Source organism: Dromaius novaehollandiae, chromosome 4, assembly GCF_036370855.1.
Source record: "Dromaius novaehollandiae isolate bDroNov1 chromosome 4, bDroNov1.hap1, whole genome shotgun sequence".
NCBI lineage: Eukaryota > Metazoa > Chordata > Aves > Casuariiformes > Dromaiidae > Dromaius > Dromaius novaehollandiae.
Window position 1 is genome coordinate 22,379,944 of NC_088101.1, and position 18,014 is coordinate 22,397,957.

At 58.4% G+C, this 18,014-nt stretch overlaps 1 protein-coding gene across 3 annotated transcripts; it reads right to left on the reverse strand.

The window, feature by feature from the left end:
* Positions 1-243: 243 nt before the first annotated feature.
* On the reverse strand, positions 244-17,687 carry PITX2 (paired like homeodomain 2). 3 transcript variants are annotated; one of them, XM_026101744.2, is made up of 6 exons: positions 17,487-17,687; positions 11,605-11,660; positions 11,316-11,453; positions 4,253-4,513; positions 3,171-3,376; positions 244-1,534 (listed from the first exon to the last, which is right to left on the reverse strand). In XM_026101744.2, the coding sequence occupies exons 2-6, from the start codon at positions 11,648-11,650 to the stop codon at positions 971-973; spliced, it is 1,215 nt and encodes a 404-aa protein (XP_025957529.1). In that variant the 5' UTR covers positions 11,651-11,660; positions 17,487-17,687; the 3' UTR covers positions 244-970. The 3 variants fall into 3 exon arrangements, with proteins under 3 accessions (XP_025957529.1, XP_064366664.1, XP_064366665.1); XM_064510594.1 differs by lacking the exon at positions 17,487-17,687 and adding an exon at positions 14,143-14,343; XM_064510595.1 differs by lacking the exons at positions 4,253-4,513; positions 17,487-17,687 and adding an exon at positions 14,143-14,340.
* Between the last annotated feature and the right edge of the window lie 327 nt (positions 17,688-18,014).

Consider the following 18,014-nt stretch of genomic DNA (forward strand, 5'->3'; position numbering starts at 1 on the left):
GCATCTGGTCTATTCTTGCAAAAATACAGAGGCAGTATTTCCAAAGCCTCGAGTTAATTTAGCGTGTAACTTTAGTGCAAGGGATTTTTTTTACGTGAAAAATAGTGGCATTTATTTGCATTGCAATAAAAAGTACTGCCCTATGTTTCCAGCAAATGAGATCTAGACTCAGCTATCAGTCAATCACTGCAGACTAGTTACCGCTGCGCAGTTTAGCTCATTAAATAAAAATCCAGACAAAACTGTATGCTGTATATTTTACTCCCATGAAATAAAACACATTTTTCATGTTTGCTGAAAAGTAAAACAATAATATTGTACGAAATGTTATACACAGGGCATGTTTTACATTGCAATATCAGAAACATCATTGCATCCACCAGAGGTACTATTCTAAAACTGATATTCACACAATGTTTTTTTAATAATTATATGTTAGAAACATACAGTGTCGCATTTACTATATACATTCCCTTGCTCGCAAGCGAAAAAATCCTAATCGCTTCTGTGTAACATGCTTTATTTTAAAGCCTAACGTTTTAAAAACACTGTTGTGATATTACTAACAACTGCTTTTATAAAATTAATTTGACATTTCGATATATATACATCCTTTCAGTCATTTTATGTTAACAATGCTAAACTTAAAAAATAACAAGCTTATAGTAACATTAAAATGTCATATCATATCCAGTCAAACATTTGTCCATATATATATATATATATATATATGTCCTTGTAACTGTTGAAATACTCTTAGTGAAAGATCTCCGAATCTGTAGGAGGTCCTTTGAAAACAAAGGAACTATCTTATTTCAGTGGTTTCCTTTTCTCTCTCTCTTTTTCCTCTCTCCCTCTGTTTTTTTCCTCCTTTCTCTTTCCCTATAGTGCCCATTACTCTCTAGTGTAATTCTCAGTCTCTGTGGGAAATGGGGAGGGATTCCCATGCAGTGTTTAATACTCGTGTATCTCACACGGGTCTGTCCACAGCGTACTGGCAAGCACTCAGGTTGGAAGCTGGGTTCTGCACACTGGCATAGCCAAAACTGGAGTGCTGCTTGGCTTTAAGTCTCAGACTCGCCAAGCTGGAGTTACACGTGTCCCTATATACATAAGGAGGTGTTGGAGGAGCATAAGGACAGGCTGGCGTTGGCACTGCAGAATTCAGGGAGGGATTGCTCAAGTTGTTCAAGTTATTCAGGCTGTTGAGGCTGGAGCCGGGGACCCCCGTGACCGCGGAGGGTACCATGCTTGAAGACATACTCATGGAGGAGATGGAGTTTGGAGGGGAGAACATGCTCTGAGAAGACAGAGGGTTGACATTCATGGAGTTGAAGAAAGGAAAGCTTTTGGTGGAGAGGGAGGCGGAGGTCAGGCCTTTGGCTGCCCAGTTGTTGTAAGAGTAGCCGGGGTACATGTCATCGTAGGGCTGCATGAGGCCGTTAAACTGTGGACCAAAGCCATTTTTGCAAAGCTCGGCTTGCTGGTTCCTCTCTCTCTTTCTCCATTTGGCTCTGCGGTTCTTGAACCAAACCTTTAAAAACGGGGGAGGGGGGAGGGAGACGCGCGTTAGTCAGTCAACAGCCAGCACCACAGCACTTCGCCGCCCTTTGGGCCGACACACGTCCGTGCGCCTGTATACACCACTACATACGCGTGGGGCACGTATGGGCTCTGCTCCTTCTCCGCGGAGCCCGCTGCTGCTGACGGGCCGCCGGCACCACGGGGGGGCCTGGGCCCTGGGGGGGCTTTCGCGACCCCTGCTTTCCCCGCCGCCCCCTCCGTCTTGTATCGCTTGCGAGGCACTAACTCCCGGCACCGAGGCGACGGCTTCCGCGGTTTTTTTCGTTTTTTTCTTCCCCCACCTCCTTCCTTGGCTTCCTCCAAACTGGAGCTATCCAGGGAAAATGGGGAGTGCAAAAGCGAGGGCAAAACGCCTGGAAATGCGCAGAATCTTAAGGCAATGTTTCCCATTGCGGGGAGGGAGGGGGGAAGCCAGCGACTAATAAATCGTTGCCTCCGTTTGTTAAAGCTACAAGTTCCCCTTGTGCGAAAGCTTCCAGAGCCGAAAACCACTTCTAAGCAAACTTGTTCGGCTGCTTTTTTTTGGGGGGGGGGGGGAGAATCGCCTTTTGACAGCGTGCTAAATGAGATCCGCGGGACCCTCCCCGCAGACAATGGGGGAAACGTGCCGCTCCCAATCCACATCTGGGTGTCTGACCGCGGGCAGCCGCCGGCCGCGCCGCCGCTCTGTGTATTGCAGCCGCCCCGCGGTGTTTACACGAGCCCACCTCGCCCCGGGCTGCCCCGGCGGCGGGGGGCCCGGAGCGGCTCGGGCGCTGCGGCTGCGGCCGCCGCCTCGGCCCCGCCGCCGGGGGAGCCCAGCCCCCAGCCCGGCCCGAAAGCCGCAGCCCCGGGGAAAGCCGCGCCGGGGGAGCGCCGCCGGCCGCCGCCGCTCCGAGCGGCAGCGACGCAGGGAAAAAGGCCCGTTTCCCCCTCGCCGTCCCCGCAGCTCCCTCGCTTTGCGCTCGCTCCGGGGCAGAAATAACGCCCTGCACACCGGCCCCCTCCTCGCTCGCTTCAGGCGATGCCTGGGGCAGCAGCTCTGGAGACAGGCAGTCGGCATTGCGGGAGTTGGGGCTCGGCCGGCTTTGCAGTGCGGCATTTGCACGCGAGCAGGACTTGGCCGGCGCTCGGCGTCCTTTTAGCGCGGCGCTGGTACCATAAATCTCGGCGGGGGAAAGGGCGGAGAGAGCGCTCGCCGAATTGGGAAACCAAAAGGAAGAAAATGCAAGGAAGGGCACGTCGCGAGTGCCTCGGAGTTAAGCAAAAGCCCTTGTGTATTTTACATCTTTTTCTGATTAGAGACAGCGCAGGTTGCAGCCTGTTCCAAGTCGCTTTCTTGGCTAGTTTTCATTAGCGTTTCGATCAAAAGGAGCAGGACGCTTTGCACGGTGAGGGCGAAACGTGCAATAAGCCATATTCCAGAGGGAGAGAGATCCCAATCTGTCTCGCCTTGACAGCAGGGTCCTGCTCCGCGCTGCTGTTGTGCGACTGCTCTGAACTCCGAATACAAACCGAAATCGAAAGCAGCTGCAAACAGCGCGGCCCCCCCTCTGCCCGCCCCCGCCCCTCGCCGGCCGGACCCGGCGGGTCGTGGCGGCACTTACCCTGACCCTGGCCTCGGTGAGGTTGGTCCAGACGGCGATCTCCTCCCGGGTGGACATGTCCGGGTAGCGATTCCGCTGGAAAGTGGCCTCCAGCTCTTGCAGCTGCTGGCTCGTGAAGTGAGTCCGCTGCCGCCGTTGCCTCTTCTTCTTGGAGGGGTCCTCGGATCCCGCATCCTCATTCTTGCTCTGCTGGCTCTTATCTTTCTCTGGGAAGGGAAAAAAACCCGAGAGAAAAAAACCCGGGCACCTCAGACTCAAACGCCTTGTCTGCAGCGACTGGGGGAGAGGGCAGTGCTGCGCGGCGCCGCATCCTCCCGGCCGCGGGCGGGCAGGGTAATAATTAACCGCGCGCAGCAGCCGCGCCGGCCCGCTGCGCCGCCAGCCCGCGCAGCCTGCGCGCCGAAACGCCGCGCTGCTCCGCGGGCGCTCCTGGAGCCGTGCGCACCCCGCGGTACCCACAGGCAGACCCGCTGCAAAGGAGGAGTATCGGGGAGCTGGGTGCACGGAGCCGCTTAACCACATACCTATATACAGGTTATTCCCTATCTATGTACCGGCTCTTCGCCTATCCATATTCAAGTTACTCGTCTGCGTGCAAGTTACTCCCCTATCGATAGATATGTTGTTCGTCTATGATACATATATATTATTTGCCTATCGATATGTTATTCACCTATATACATATTATTCGCATATGAATATACATGTTATTCACCTGAATATATACATGTCATTCGCCTAAATATATCCATGTTATTCGCCTGTCTGTATACACGTTCTTCGCCCGTCTGTATACCCATTATTGGCCCGTGTACATGCAGGCTCGTCACCTAGCTAGGCACATGTAAGCATCTTGCTCTGCGTCGGCACACGGATCCCGCACGCGTGGAAACAAGCAGGGGTCTCGGCTCCGGTCGGAGAGCCCTCCCGCGGGAGCGGGTGCTGGTGGCGGCGGCGGCGCAGGCCCGGCGGCCCCGGCCGCGGCGAGGGGCTCCCGGCGCCGGGGCTCCCCGGGCGGGCGGTCCCGGGCGGGCGGCGGGGCAAACGCGGGGCAGAGGGTCGCTGCTGCTCCCCCCTCTTACCTGCGGCCTCGGGGCTGGAGGTGTCGGAGATGGTGTGCACCTCCAGCCGGTGCTTGGCGGACTCCAAGGAGGAGCGAGCCTGCCCCGGCGCCAGCGCGGTAGCCATGGCCAGCGCGGGCTGGTGGTGGTGGCAAGATGATGAAGAGGAGGAGGAGGAAGGTGAGGAGGAGCACAGCTTACTCCCGGCTCCCAGGCGCTCCAGGCTTAACGGGTCTTTCATGCAGTTCATCGGCAAAAGGACGCCAAAGTCTACGTGCGCGCCTGGGGGGTTGACAGGAGAGTGTGTGCGTGTGTCTGTAGGTGTCGGTACGTATAGGTGTGGAGGCGCGGCGCCCCGTCCGCGGGCGCGGAGCAGCCGCGGCGCTCCCGGGGGCAGGCGCGGCGGCGGCGGCGAGCGTCCCCCGTGTCACCGCCGCTGCGTGGGCAGCCGCGCAGGGCCGCGGGGGCGCAAGCGACGGCGACAAAACGCGGGCGAGCAGGTCCGGTCCCGCGGCGGCGGCACCGGCACCGGCACCGACACCGACACCGCCCGGCCCCGGCAGCGAGCGGCCGGGCCGAGCGGCCTCGGGGCTCCGCGGCGGCGGCGCGGCGAGGCGAGGCGGCACCGGCGCTCCGCGGCGCGCTCCTCTCCGCCGCCCGCGCATGGACCCGCGCCGCGCCGCGGCCAGCCGGGCACCGCGTCAGCTCAGCCGCTTCCCTCTTGGCCTAACATCTTAAACCGGGGCGGCCTGCCCCGGCCGTGATGTCACCGCGCCCTGCCCGCCCCCGCCCCCGCCCCCCGCCGCCCCGCGCCAATGGGCGCCGCCGCCGCCGGCCCCCGCCTCCCCGCGGGGCGCCCGGCCCCGCGCCCGCCCCGCCGCCGCCGCCGCCGCCGCGCTCGGCCGCGGAGCTCGCCGTTCCCGCCCCGTCCGAGCGCCCCCCGGAGAGCCGCGCCGCCGGCCGGGGGCTCGGTGCTGCAGCGCGGCACACAGCGCGCAAAGCAACGGGCAGCCGCTGCGCTCGCTACCGAGCGGTATAAACGGGAGAGGGCTGCAGCGCGGCCGGTCGCGGAGCTGCGGGTAGTGAGCGGCGGCAGCGGCACCCGCAGCAGGGCCCTCGCCGCGGTGCCGGCGCGGAAAGCCTTCACCGGCCGGGCAGCGCAGCAAGCGAGCGCTGTGCCTCGGCCCCGGCTTGCAGGCGCTGCAGTCCCGCGGCTCGCGGAGCAGCTCGTCCCCTCGGGCCGCTGCGAGGGCGGAGGAAACGGGAAAAAATCGCTCGCTGGTACCGCAACTCTCGTTCCGTCCTGTCGGGAGGCTTTCGGGCAACGAGACCTCGGGAGCCTTTTTCCAACCGCCTTCCACATTTGATTAATTTATTTATCCGTGGGGACCGTCCCCCTCGCCGCAGCTGGGACCCACTCCCGTACACTCGGCGCCTCCCGGCGCGTCCCAGCGCGCAGCAGCGCCGGCCGGGGCCGCAAAAACCGCTGCCAGGCGCAAGTGAGACCCGTCCGTTTTGCACAGGGCTGTCTGCGGTCCAGAGCACGCAGGCATCTCCCACACAGGCGCGGAACCAAATCTTGCCCCTGGGCAGCCAGGAGCAGGATTTAACCCTTAACCCCGAGGCGACCCGACAGAGCAAATGCGAGCACGTATCCGCCAAGGCTGCGCAGCCGGCACGCCTGCACCTCCGCGCCCGCGCTGCCCGCTGACAGGCCCGCTCACAGCGCGGGGCCGGCCTGGCGCGGGCCGCGGAGCGCGGCAGGAGCGAGCGATGGGCGGTATTTTCAGCGGATCTGGTACGGCGGCAGTCCGCCCTCCCGTGGGGCTCAGGAGCTCCAGGGGCCGAGGAGCCTGTCCCCGACCCAGCCCCGCCATGGAGAGCCGGGGGGCCCTCCCCGGGCCGGCACCCGCTCCGGTCCGCCCGCCCAGCCCCCGGCTGCGGATGCGCAGCTCGAGGGAGCCCCTCGCCCAAAAAGCGTGCGCAGATTGCACCTGGAGCTCGTCATCACTCGCACAATCACGGGCGTTTTGTAACGACAAGTCACAAAAGCTGGCCACAGGGGTGGCCCTCCCAGCGCGAATCACAGCGCCCGAACTTTTCTGTATCCCCTTGCCCCCCCGCCAAGGTCCCTCTTACTCGCTGATGCTCTCTTCTGAGATACGTATCATCAGCTCTTGCAATCTTACTTATCGCTAAATTATACATATTACTTTCGCAGGCTGTTAGTAAAGAAGGTTAAATTAATTTACATTCTGCTCATTATCTGGTGTTTAAATGACGTGTTTTTATCCCTGAGATTTGGCAAAGAATCTCTTTCCTTAGACCCCACAGCGTTTCGATGGAGACAATGCTCTTACATTTGTAGTGGATTTTAATCTGATAAGACTCTAATTTGCTTAAGTCTTTTAAATAGGGGGTTTAAAATGATTCTAGCCGTTTTCTTATTGAATTTCCTCTAATTCCCCCATGATCATAAAGTATATGTGTAAAGTAAATATTTCCTCCCTTTGCACCGGCAGCAGATGACCTATAACTAAGTCAATATGAATCCAGCTTCATTCCCCACAATTTGTTTACTAATCACATCCCCGTTTCTTCTTAACCTCCCGCTCCTCCCTGGTCCCGCAGCCGTCCATCCCCCGCGCCTCCCCGCGGCGGGGCCCCGCGAGGGCCGCCGCCTGCGCGGGCGCGGAGGGCGCCGCAGGGGGCACGGCCCTCGCTAGCCCCGCCGGCCGGCACGCAGCGAGCCTGCAGATCCCCCCGCTTTTCTAACGCGGCGAGCGGAGGCGGCGTGCGCGGCGCCGGGAAATGCCGCCCTTCCTCAGCTGGCGGGCGTGAGCCCTTTTTTCGCTGTTTCTGGTTTGGGGGCGTTTCGTTCGTTTTGGTTTCTGTTGGGGGGGTTTAAGTTCGTTTGAGAAACGCCAGCTTCTTTCGCCGTGCCTCCAAACGAGCAGCCCCTCTCGGCTGGGAAGGCGGAAAGCGCTTCTTACGCGCTTCTCCGCGGGCTCCCCGGCGCGAGGGCGCTGCCCGCCCGTCCCGCGGGCCCGAGCCCCTGCTGCCAAACTCGCCGCTGCTCCGGCTTGTCCCGGGACACTTGCCGGGGGAGCTCCCCTGGCTGCCCCCCGCCGGCCTGGCTCCCCCTACCCCCCCAAAAGCTGAGGACAGCCTCGTCCCAGGGCGGCGAAAGGGGGCCCCAAGGGAAAGAGTGCCGGCATTTCCTTACGCGCCTTTGATTAAAACCCCACCACCGCGGGCAGCAGGGGAGATACCACGCAGCCTTAGTTGTCATGGTGACCATAAATCACATAAATCCAAAAATACCCACCTATGATCTGAGATGAAGCTTTTATTTCCCGAGTGAAATAATATTTTTAAAGCTGTCAACCGACCAAAAAAACAAGCTAATTGTAGTCACCCGAGTAATATATTAGCGGTAAAGGTTTCAATTAAAATGTCAAAAGTACTTTTAAAATTTTCTACTGGAAGCTCCCGTCCCTTTTGGGGCCCGGGCCCGGCGGGGAAGCGGCTCACCCACGCACGGGTCCGCTGCGCGCCTGCTGCGCGGGGCTGCCACCCCCAGCCGCCCCTTTGGGCTCACTCCCTGGCCGTGGCGCTCCGCCAGGCAGCGCTTCCTGGGGAAGTGCCCGGTGCGCTGGGGCCGAGGGCACCTGCCAGCTCCAAACACTGGCGACTTGGGGGCGACCCACCCCCTTCTTTATTTTACTTTTATTTTTTCACTTTCCCGACAGGGTGTTTTCGCCCTTGCGGCCCCGCCGCCGCCGGCGGGCGGCAGGACGCGAGCGGGGCCGGCAGCGGAGCCGCGGGGAGCCGGGGGGGCCGCAAGCCCTACCGCTGCTATTTATTTTCCCACTTTTGCCTTTATCTACTTACAGGATCATTGTTTCTGGACGTAATACTCTCCTAAATGGATAAATCGGTTCTTATGTAGAGTCTCCAGCTAGTGCTGTTGTCTTTTACCTTTGGCTTGTTGTCTTTCGCCTATCTCGGATTACCGGGTATTCTCCTAGATGAAGAGCCATTAATTACCCATTCAGTCAATATTAGGAAGACTACAGAGCTTTTTACATAGGATTAAGAAGACATCAGATTGTTCCATTAGTATATTCCTGCTCACGAATAAGCTTTCGTTATACATTTAGTTTTCCCTGGAGTGAGGCTAACAACTGCTGCATATGTTATTCTCAGACGGCGGCGGCGGGTGGAGGGGGGGAATTATATCCCCGCAGCACAACAAACAACTTTTAATTTGCACTTCGCAGGGGCTACTGGCAGGGGAGAGTGACTTTCCCTGCCTTGCCCCAGGAGCGACGGCACTCGGGCGCCCTTCCCGCCCCCGGCTCCTCCCCGGGGCGGCCCGGGCACCAGGCGGGGCGGCGGAGCTGCCCCGCTGCCGCGCCGCCGCGGGGCTCCGCCGCGGCCCCGGCCCGGGGGCGGAGGCTGAGCCGCCCCTCTGCGCGCCCGGGCGCCGCCGGAGGCCCAGCCACCCGCGCCCCGCCGCGCCGCACCTCGAGCATCACGCAGAAGCAGCTTTCCCCCCCCCTTCCCTTCGCTAAAAGCGATGTTAAGTTACTGCATATTCAGCCCCAAGAATGATTTTTGGAAGCAGCTGAAACAATCAATTTGTGATGCTGAACGGTGATACAAGGCGGTATGCGATTTCAGCGCTTAATGTCGGGAGGCTGCTGTTTCAGCAATACCCAGGTTAGCGATTATGGAAAACGATTCCTTGGGTAGAATTCATGCGGCTCATAAATTAGATGCACACACACACACACTTTTTAAACATCTTCCTATCCTGCAGAAAAGATTATTCGAGTAACATCATCAGAAACCAGTGCGTGTGCGGTGTGGTTTTCAAAGCGTGTGCTTAGGTTTTCATAATTTTGTGGGACTGGTCATCCAGAAGCAATTTTTTCCGACTGTCTAGGTAAATATTACATCCGCTGAGCTGCATTTGACATTCTAGGCTGCAATAATGTTTTCATACTTTCATATTTTCATTTCCTCGGCATGGCTACGGACCCACTTCTTCTGAAATAACCCTCACTGTGCCTTGTTCCCGAAAGAGCTTCCTTGCAGGAACCCAAACACGCCTGTAGTCTGTAGGATCTCTTACTGAATTTCGTTTCCTCCTTTCATGTACGTATTTGTTTGACTGAACACTCGCATTATTACTCTAGCTGCTAAAGCTACTAGTTAGCAATTATCTGCGTTATGACTACATATTGTATCTAGCTCACGAAAGTATTAAGCGCCCTAGTAATTTCCAAAACGGCACTCCGACAGAACAGGGTTTTATATTTTCGTTGCTGTGTTTCCCTGCTTCCTAACACAGCCTGCCTGAAGGACAAGACTCATTCGAAGTAAATCACATAAAACATGAAGTCCTGACATGCAGGCAATGCAAAATCAACGAGCACTACATGATTAAAAGCAAAGCAAAGCAAGGGAAAAAAAAACCCGCCGAAACCTCATCTGAATCGAAAGAAAACATGCATGATTTCTATTATTTGTAGTGAGTTGCCCATGCAGCTCAGGGCATTTCAAGACTTGTCATTATCTGTTGCGTATAGATACATATAAGGTCTGCACATATGCATCGCATATCTGCATGAATACAATCACATCTGTGGGCAGTTCTCCGCTTCGTAAATAGGAAGGTTTTAATGGCTAGGCAACCCAGCATTGCTTCAAACCTACATTTTAATTAATGGCATTAAAGGTGTTTAGACAGCAATTTCCCCTTCAATCCGAAGAGTAAAAAACAGACTTACTGATACGATAATGAGGCAGGAAATTTTACATGTACTACAATAATCCGGGTTCATAATTGATGGTTAAGAAAATAACCATTTGTTTTTTGGCAGAGGAAGTAAAAGTTACCATGTCAGGGAGCATATGTGGATATTACTTTTATAAATACTTAGTCGAATAAAGCTGGCATGTAAGGGCTCATAAATTTATTATATCAGAAAGGTCCCCACTTTCCCATTAGATCGTGCTAAGGGCTTTGATTAAGACCACCTGTTTGTCGGGAGGAAAAGTCAGGGTAGGGTAAAAAGGCCTTTCTTATTTTCAAACCATATATAAAGCAATGTCACCCTTCCTTTCCACATTATTTAACACTTATTACTGGTGGAGGGAAAAAGTGCCAGACCCTGGTAAAGCCTATTTGTGCACAATTTAATATCATGTATGTTTCCGGGATTAAAAATTATTGGCTCATAATACCTCCGCGTTTGGAATTACCCTGGATTTTGCTTTCTAACCTTCCTTTAGCCTAATCGTTTCTTCTTCTCGGGGTTTTGATGTCCAGCTATCAAATCATGCTTCAAGTCTCGGGGGGAGAGGGCGGTGGAACTGGGAAGGGGACGTGGCTACTCCTGAAATCGCTGGATGTTATTTGAGAAACAGCGAGCTGTTTGGCCAAATAGGGTTAATACAGTATTCTTACAAGGAAGTGTTTAACCACGAGACCAGGAATACGTACATTATTAATTGAGTCTAGTTTCCTGTATTATTAATTCAGGTTAATATATTTTATTTAAACAAAATTACGTTTATCTTGGATTAAACAGTCTCTCGAAATACAGCGCGCTTGTTTTCTTCTTTGCAATGTGTTTGCATTGCTGTTTTTCTTTACGGCCCGTTGGGTTCGCCTCCCAGACCCCCGAAACGGGCGCTCGGCGGCGCCGCGGGGGCCGCCCTGCCGGGGCGGCGGCGGCCGGGGGCGCTGCCGTGGGGGGAGGAGCCCCCACCCCGCTCCGCGGCGGCCGCGCTGGGGCGCGTTTCAGCGCGAGCCTGCAGCCGCGGCGGCTGAGGCGCTGGCCCCGCGGCGTCGCGCAGGGCAACGCGCAAGTTGCGCGCCGAGGGGGCGGCCAGCCGCCCCCCCCCCGCCCCGCGGCGGCGCAGCGCAGCGCAGCGCGGCGGGCGGCAGGGGGCGCCCTGGGGCCGCGGAGGCGGGCGCGGCGCGGCGCGGCGAGGGGGAGCGCGGCGCCCGGTGGCGGCGGCGGCGCATCCCGCGGAGGGGCGCGGAGGGGCGCGGGGGTCCGGCGCTTACCATTGGCGCCGGGGTGCTGGCGGCCGAAGACCTTGCTGCCGGCGGCCTCCTTCCGGCCCTCGGGCGCCTCGCTTAGCTCCCCCTTCTTGAGCTCCGCGTCCTTGGAGAAGAGGCACTCCACGGTGGCCGGCTGCACCCCTGCGGAGAGAGCGGCCCGGGGGCGCTCAGCCGCTGCGCACCCCCCCGCGGAGCCAGCGCTGCCGCCGCCGCGGGCCCGGCCCGGCCCAGCCAGCGGCTGCGCGCCGGGCCGGCAGCTGCGCACAAAGCGCTCGGACGGGGGGTCTCTTACCTAGCTGGACACAGGCTGATACAAGTTTGCGGCAGTTGGACTCCATTACCCGTTATCTGAAAAACATTAATTGCATCGGATTAAAAAATGATAATAATACAAGATTGCGGGAGTGCGAGTGAAAAAGAAAGCCAACTTCTCGGGAGCCCCGTCGCCGCGACCATTTGCGTGAGCCACGTCTTTTCCTAACGACTTTCGCTCGACGCCGCTCCTCCCCGAGCCAAAACCGAGCCCCCGCCTGCCCCGGCGGACAGACTGACCGCACCCGCGGAAGGGCGCGAAACCGCGCCGCCGATTTTCCGAGGTCGTCAAAAGGCTCAGCCTCCGCCGGGAGCCTGGTCGGCATCCGCGGACGCGGAGCGGGGTTGCAAAAAGCCCCGGGCCCGTCCCGGGGAACCCCGTCCCGGGCGCTGCAGCGCGCCCAGGGCCGCGGGAGATGCGCGGCCGCGCCCGGAGGCCCCGCGGCCGCCTCCCCGGGCTGGGAGGCTCGGCTCTAAAAATCACAGGATTAGTGCCTGATTGAGATGTCTGTTGGCGAGATATTACAAAATTCATTATCACAGCTCCCTACTAACTCGATATGAAGTAACACAGATGGGATTTTATTAGTCCAGGCTTCAAATGTTTACTTATGATAATTTCGGGGGAAATTTGCATGTCACCATCATTTCGGTAATCTTTCTTCTCCTTCTTCGCCCCTCCGAGCGGCTGGGCTGGGCGCGTTATTAGCCGGCGCTTAGCAATGCCGCAGCCTGGCGCTTGCAAACATTTTGGCTGAAATAACCGCGGCAGCAGCGCCCCTGCGCTCCTCGCCACCCGGCGGCCGGCGCGGCGCGGCCGGGCCCCGCGGCAGCGGGGGTTTCACACGCAAAGAGGGGGAGAAACGAGGGGGAGATGCCCAGGCGCGTTCCCCGGCACTCCTCGGGGGGCTGTTATGACACAGCGAATTCTGCTCACAGCCGAGGGAGGCCTCGGGAGAAACTCCAGTCCGTGCCAAACGCTTCCCCCCAGCACCCGGGCCTAGTATATGAGCTGCGGCTAAATTATTTGGGAAGGCAGTTAAGAAAACCTTATTTCTTCGCTGACTGTCCTTAAATCGTTTCTGTCAAGACTAGTCTGGCATGACAAATTCAGCTGCCCTCCCTCGCCGCCCGCCTCGATGGCTAATTTATCTCACAAATTGAGATACACAACTCCCCACCACCACCACCGACGGGAAGTTTTTCTCTCTCTGTAACCGCTCGTTTCCTATGAGAAATGTACCTTTCCAGGCAGGATTATTATGACTTTCTTGCTCTCAGTAGCCCGTATTGCTCCTTCCCTTTCTCGTCTCAATATCCTCTCTTAATTTTTGAGAGAGCAGTTGTAAAGCAAATCTCAGCGCGAAGCCAAGAGGAGCGAGAAGCGTTTTCCTATTGTTTCAAGCCCGGTGACTCAATTAAAAGCGGCTCTATCCTCCGCGCGCTTTTCGGTTTCCCTTTCTCCAGACACTTCTCCACTGACAATTAAACACTTCAGCACCTCGGCGCAGTTACAAACCCAGCAAGCGCCCGAGCCGCGCAAGCCGCGGCTTCTCTCGGCGGCTCGCCGGGCCGCTCGGGCCCCGACAACCTGCTCGGGGCGCGCCGGCTGCGGCAGCCGCCGGGCGCCGGCAACCAAGCGCCCTCCTGCCAGATTGTTTTTTCTTTTCACTCTCTATCGCTGTTCTTCCGCGGAAAATAATTATTCGGAGCCCCTGAAAAAATCGCAGCACCGCCCGGAACAGCGAGGGCCGTGAATCGGCGGGAGGCTTTTCGGGGGAGGCCCGCGGCGGCTCCTCGGCGGCTCGCAAACGAAACGGGCGCTGCGGGCGAGGCCTAAACCTCCGCGGCGCGCGCGGGGGGGCGGCCGGGCCCCGTTGCTCCCCCGCGGATGGTGCTCGGCGCAGCCAGGGCCGCGGGGGGCCCCGGCCGCGGCGCGCAAGGAGCGCGGAGACCCACCCGCGCTGCCCGCAGCCCCGCGCGGGGCTCGCCGACACCCGGCCGCGGCCCCGGGCGCGGAAGGCGCTGCCTGCGCGGGGCTCCGCGGGGCTCCGCGACTCCGGGACCGGCTGCCGCTGTGATCGCCCCGCCGGGGCTGCAAACCGGGGCCCGCAGCAGCAGCCAAGAGGCAGCGCTTCCCTCCGCGCCGACCTTGCACGATTAGCCCTAATTGCCTCCGAGTAAATTAGCAACTTGAGCCGCTTTAAAAAGTCTCCACAAAGAGGGGCGGATTGGAAATTAGGATTAATCTGATCGGATCCGGGTAATTACACAACCCGTGGCAAAAGGGCCCGGCTCCAGGCCTCCCTCGCTCGCCAGCTACCGCTCCCCGGCACAAGCGCGGCGCCGCCGGCAGACGGGGCGCCCCCGCCGCGCCCCGGCCCCTTCCCGCCCCGGGGGCCGCCGCCGCCCGCAGCCCCAGGCGGGCCGGGGCCGAAGCGCGGCCGCCCCGCGGCGGAGCCCCCCGGCGGCCGCCCCGCTCCGCTCCGCACCGCAGCGCCCCGCGGGCCTCACTCACCGGGCCGGTGCGCTCCCGCCCCGCTGTGGCTCCCTCCCGGGCGCGGGGCCGGGCGGCACGGGCTGGGCGGCGGGGCCGCGCCGGGCTCCTGCGCTGGCTGCGGAGCCGCCGCCGCCGCTGCCTCGCTGCGTCTCCTGCCCTCCCTCGCGCTCCCTCTCCCTCCGCCCCCTCCCTCCCGCTCTCCCTCCGTGACGTCACAGAGATTCCTCCGAACTCGCCGCGGGGCGGCGGAGGGCGGCGGCGGCTCCGCGGGGCTGCGCGGCGCGGACGGGGCCGCGCAGCCACAGCCGCTCGGGCGCCGCGGCCTCCCCCTCCCCTCCCCCCCTCGCGGGGGCAGCAGGGCGCGGGGAAGCGGCGGGCCCGGATGGCCGGAGGAGAGGAGAGGAGAGGCGAGGCGGGAGCGGGCGGCCGCGGCCCCTCCGCGCCCGCGCAGCGCGCCCCGCCCGGCGGCACAAGTTACTTGCCCAACTTTGCCAGCGGGGGCCGGCGGGCGGCCGCGCCGCCGCCAGGTGCGAGGAGGGATGCCGAGCTACTGGGAGAGGTCCCTCTCTGTTCTTCTTTTTTTCCCCTTTACTGCTTTTCTTTTTTCTTTCTTTCCTTCTTTTTTCTTTCTTTTTTTCTTTCTTTTTTTTTTTTTTTTTTGCAGGCCCCGGGGTTATTGTTCCCGCACATAGCGCTAGTGCAGCGCCGAGGCACGCTGAACCCTTCCCCGGCCGGTGTTATTCACCGCGCCTCCTTCGAGGATGCTAGCGAGAAAATGCCTCCATCGCTTCTCTCCCTGCTATTCCAAAACGACTCCGCGTATGCGCCGGGGAGGGGGGGGATGTATTTTCGATTTCGTGTTGTTTTCTATGTTTAAAAAAACAGCGAAGTCGGATAGAATGATTTAAACCAAGCTAAAACGATCGGTTTCCTCGCATCGTTTCCGCGGCTTTGTTCGCAGAGGAACCATTTCGAAAAAAATTACTCGCTTTCTTAATTCGGACGCTGCACCTGATCTATTTGTGGCCGTTTTTAAATTGTTTCAGCCTTGGGTGAGTCTCGGTTATTAATACACGTGGGCAGGGGACAGGCAATCATTTTTGGCGGGGGAAAGCAAATCCTTTGGAAAGGCTAAGTTTGCCCGAGCAGTTCCGCAGAAGGCTCCCGGGGCAGCCGCGCTGCCTTCAGCGGCACCGCCGATTTCCGACGTGAACCGAAAAAGCGATTTAAATGGGGCGCCGCGGCAATTACAGCGCGAAGCGGAGAGTTTGTTTCCCCTCGCAAGGGAAGAAGCCGTGCGGGAGTTTTCTGGAGAGACATAAATGAATTAAACGTGCCCTCGGCTACCCGTCCTTGGGACCGCTCTGCCGCGCGAAATCCGCGGTCGCAGCGCGCCCGAGGAGGGGGCAGGAGCGAGGGGGAGCCGCAGCCCGGCGCCGGGGCTGGGCGGCAGTGCGGGCGCCCCGCGGCACCGCTCGCCCCGCCGCGTTGCGGGCTGCGGGGCCGCGCTGGCAGCGCGGCCGCGGAGCGGGGCTCTGCCCCGGCCGCCCGGAGCCGGTGCAGCTGAAGTGAGCAGCTGGTGGGAAATGCAAATGGCTCCTGGAGAAACATAAGATACAGGGTGATTTTCATTCCCTCCTCGAGTGTGTGGAAGGAGCTGGACATACGTTTCACGCTCCTAATCCTTCTTTTACATTTTTAGTCATACTCCTATTAAACAACTAATTAATGCCCAGAACCACCAGGGAATACATTAGACATGCTGCCGCCGAACAGGGGTTCTAGGGTGTCTGCAAACTGTGGAGCTGACTTAATACACGGATTTCAGTTTTTTTCCCCCTTCTGTCAAAGCAATAAATGTAATAATAGAATTCAGGGCTAGGAAAGGCCGCGGCGGTTGTCTTCATGCTCTGGCTTCCTCCCTCCCTCCAGCGCAATAAAACAGCGTTAAAAACTCCGACGAGCCTAAAAGGAGTATTTCCCCACCGGGGGTGCCCAGGTTTGCAGCCGGAGCCCGACACGAGTCTCCTAATTTTGGATGTCGAGGTTGGCGCCTTTGACGCCGAGGACGGGGGCTCGCCTCCTCCTCGGCCCCCCGGCAGTCTTCCCCGCTTTCCCACGCGGTTTGAAAACGGGGCTCTGCTCGCTGCCCGCCCGGCGGGCAGGAAAAGCTGCTTCGTAGCTGCGCGCTGCTGCTGTGCGCGCCCGTCACCCGGCGCGGCCGGGCTTCTCCCAGCGCCACCGCGGCGGGCGAGCCGAGCCGGGCTGCGCTGCCTTGCTGCCCTCGGGCTGCGCTGCCTTGCTGCCCTCGGGCTGCGGGAGTTTTGCCCGGGGACAGGGGAAAGGAAAAAAAAAAACCCCGACAACAAGAAAAACCCGCGAAGCATGACATGATTAGAGACTCGTATTTCAGGCATTCCTCAATACCTTGCACCAGCCGCCACCATTGGGGGACTGGAGAAAAACGGAGTTATCCTCGAAAGTGTGTGATGGGGCAACGCACGACCATTTACTTTCTTCATTCCTGGATTATGATCTCAACCCTTGCAAGCAATCCTTTCCGTCTCATCCCCCCATCCTCTCCTCCCACCTCTCTGAGCTCCTTATCTGACAGCAAACGAGTATGTAAATACCTATAGCTGGCTATGTTTAACACACTCAAACATTATTGATTTGTTGGGCTGCTCGAAAATTTTCTTCCTGTCCAGATATGGTTTCAAAATTGCTCATTCAGGCGGTTGATCCCGATGCTACAATACAATAATTGTTAAAAAATTAAGCATTTCAAATGGACCCATTGATTTGCATATAAATTAAAATTACTATGCCTAGCATATTCCAGTGTTTTATAATAATTTCGAAATCAGTGCTTAACCACTTGAGCTAAAAGAATATATAAATGTCTGTATTGACTCACTAATGAATTACCTAATTAAAACGTCCCGAGGATCTTGGTCGTTAGAAAGATTGTTAAATCAGGGCACATTAGGGGTAAGGATGACAGTGTGACTCGGAGCAGAGCAATCTGTGTTAACACCAAGTAATCTAAGCTTCACACAGTGATTCCTGTATTTATTTTTCTATGCTTTGATCCCTTACGCCTCTTTTATTATTATAATATATATATACATATTTTTAAAAGCGCAAAGGCAGAGGAAGTGCAAATATTGCCCGGATTGCTCTAGTATCTCTGCTCTCCGGGGCGATGCAGCTGCAGGAAGGCAGGGGCGCGGATCTTTAAGCAGGCTGCCCTGGGCAGCGGCTGCTCCCCTGCCGGCAGCAGCCCGCGGAGCGGGAGCCGGGAGCCCGGAGCCCGGAGCCCGGAGCCCGCCCGGGCACGGAGCCGCCGGCAGCGCGCTTACCTGCGTCCGGCGGGCAGGGCTGGATGAAAGGCAGCTCTTCTGGTGGGAGGCAGCGCAAAGCAGCGCCCGAAGTTCGGTGGAAAAAAAAAAAGAGAAGAAAAGAAAAGAAAAGAAAAAAAGCCTGGCGGTGCGAAAAGCTGTAGCCTCGGGGGCTAGCCAGCAGCCCCTTTCATTTCAAGCACTTATTGATTTGCTGTTGTCATCTTTGGCGACGCAGAAGGACACTTGAAAGAATTTCTGATGGGGCTCTGATCTGAGAAACGAGGTGACCTGACCGCGCTCTCACCAAACTCTTAATTACCACATCAACTGCCTTAAAAATAAAGCCGGGGGGGGGGGCTAGAAAGGGGGGGCGATCTTTGACAGCAGCAGAGTTTGCTTACGGCGAACTTTTGTTTAACTGTTCAGAAACTCCTCTCGCCTCCCTCTCCCACCGCGGCCGCTGCCGGGGTGTCGGTGCCCGCGCCCCCGGCCCCGCGGCGCTGCGGAGGGGCGGCGGGGGGGCCGTGCCGTGCCGCGGCGGCGGCG

Excerpts from the sequence above, each read along its gene's own strand:
- PITX2 (XM_026101744.2), bottom strand. The coding sequence starts at position 11,650 with ATGGAGTCCAACTGCCGCAAACTTGTATCAGCCTGTGTCCAGCTAG. Across the intron at positions 11,454-11,604 it reads ATCAGCCTGTGTCCAGCTAG|GGGTGCAGCCGGCCACCGTG; the intron begins GTAAGAGACCCC and ends CTCTCTCCGCAG. Across the intron at positions 4,514-11,315 it reads CCAGCACCCCGGCGCCAATG|GCGCGCACGTAGACTTTGGC; the intron begins GTAAGCGCCGGA and ends TCAACCCCCCAG.